The sequence below is a fragment of the Arvicola amphibius genome, chromosome 3 (genome assembly GCF_903992535.2).
Source record: "Arvicola amphibius chromosome 3, mArvAmp1.2, whole genome shotgun sequence".
NCBI classification, from domain to species: Eukaryota; Metazoa; Chordata; class Mammalia; order Rodentia; family Cricetidae; genus Arvicola; species Arvicola amphibius.
In genome coordinates this window covers 64,082,450-64,083,484 of record NC_052049.1, presented here as the reverse complement: position 1 = coordinate 64,083,484, position 1,035 = coordinate 64,082,450, and the positions used below count along the sequence as shown (strand labels likewise).

Below are 1,035 nucleotides of genomic sequence, written 5' to 3'. Positions count from 1 at the left end.
GTGGAACGAAGTGCAGAGACTTGGAACTTTCCCAAGCGTGATCACGCCCCCACCCCACCCTCACTGCCAGTGTTCCCTGCCTCATTCTCTGTCACATGACAACTTGTGCAGCTTCTGGTTTGTACTCCCACCTCCTTTGTTCTGGGTTTCTTGCTTCATGTATGGAATTGATTTAATTGCTTTTATTTTATTTTTTTTTTCAGTCCTTCATATGCTTTTATTTTTGTCCTTCAACCATAATAACATGATATCCAAATTTTGTCTTAGGCGGTGGGTCTGTAAACACAGGCTTATCCATCCCACTTACAGGCAAGGCAAATGCTGCTTCTTGAAATTGTCCTACCATGAACCCTCTGGTCATCCAACCCAGGTCACCCCCTTGCCTGCCTTTATCTTCACTATGTTGTGTGGACACTTCTTTGAATCTCATTATAGACTTTAACTTTTCCATGGCTTCCATGATTTTGCCATGTTTTTCACATAAAATGTGTCTGACCTTCACTGCACTGCCACCACCTTTAGCCTTCTTGTTAACTCTGTCACTCCCAGAGGCTGCACCTCCCCCTTTTCCAGAACCACATTTCCACTTCGGCCACATCTCTTAGGCTTACGGTTGAACTATCAATTGTGATTTTATTGCTTTTATTTTTGTCAAGCAAAGCATATTTCTCAGTATTTAAGCAGCACCAAGGCAGGGAAACCAAAGCCGCTCAGGATTGTTCCTGGCACCATGTGGATATAAGTATTATTACTCCAGAATCTTGGCATCCATATTGGCCTCTTCAAGAGGCAGATGTTCAGTTACTAGGAATTGGAACCCTCTCTCAAGTGAAACAATGAACAAGATGGGTTGAATGCATAGGACCAGGACAGAGAAGAAAACTGAGGCCATATATGGCTAATATTTCAGTGAATTTATGGGGTCATGACATGCTACAGCAATGGAATGCCTAGATTAACATTCCTGCAGTCCCAGAAACTAATAATTCTGGGAAGGATATTATAAGGTACTATACACAAAGGTCACCACACGGT

At 42.6% G+C, this 1,035-nt stretch overlaps 1 protein-coding gene across 1 annotated transcript; it reads right to left on the bottom strand.

Moving 5' to 3' along the window:
• Positions 1-217: 217 nt before the first annotated feature.
• On the bottom strand, positions 218-598 carry LOC119808688 (peptidyl-prolyl cis-trans isomerase NIMA-interacting 4-like). The gene has a single exon (XM_038321076.1). It carries the CDS (start codon positions 596-598, stop codon positions 218-220), a length of 381 nt encoding a protein of 126 aa, XP_038177004.1.
• Between the last annotated feature and the right edge of the window lie 437 nt (positions 599-1,035).

Bases quoted from the DNA above. Each gene is read 5' to 3' on its own strand.
- LOC119808688 (XM_038321076.1), bottom strand. From the start codon at position 598: ATGTGGCCGAAGTGGAAATGTGGTTCTGGAAAAGGGGGAGGTGCAGCC.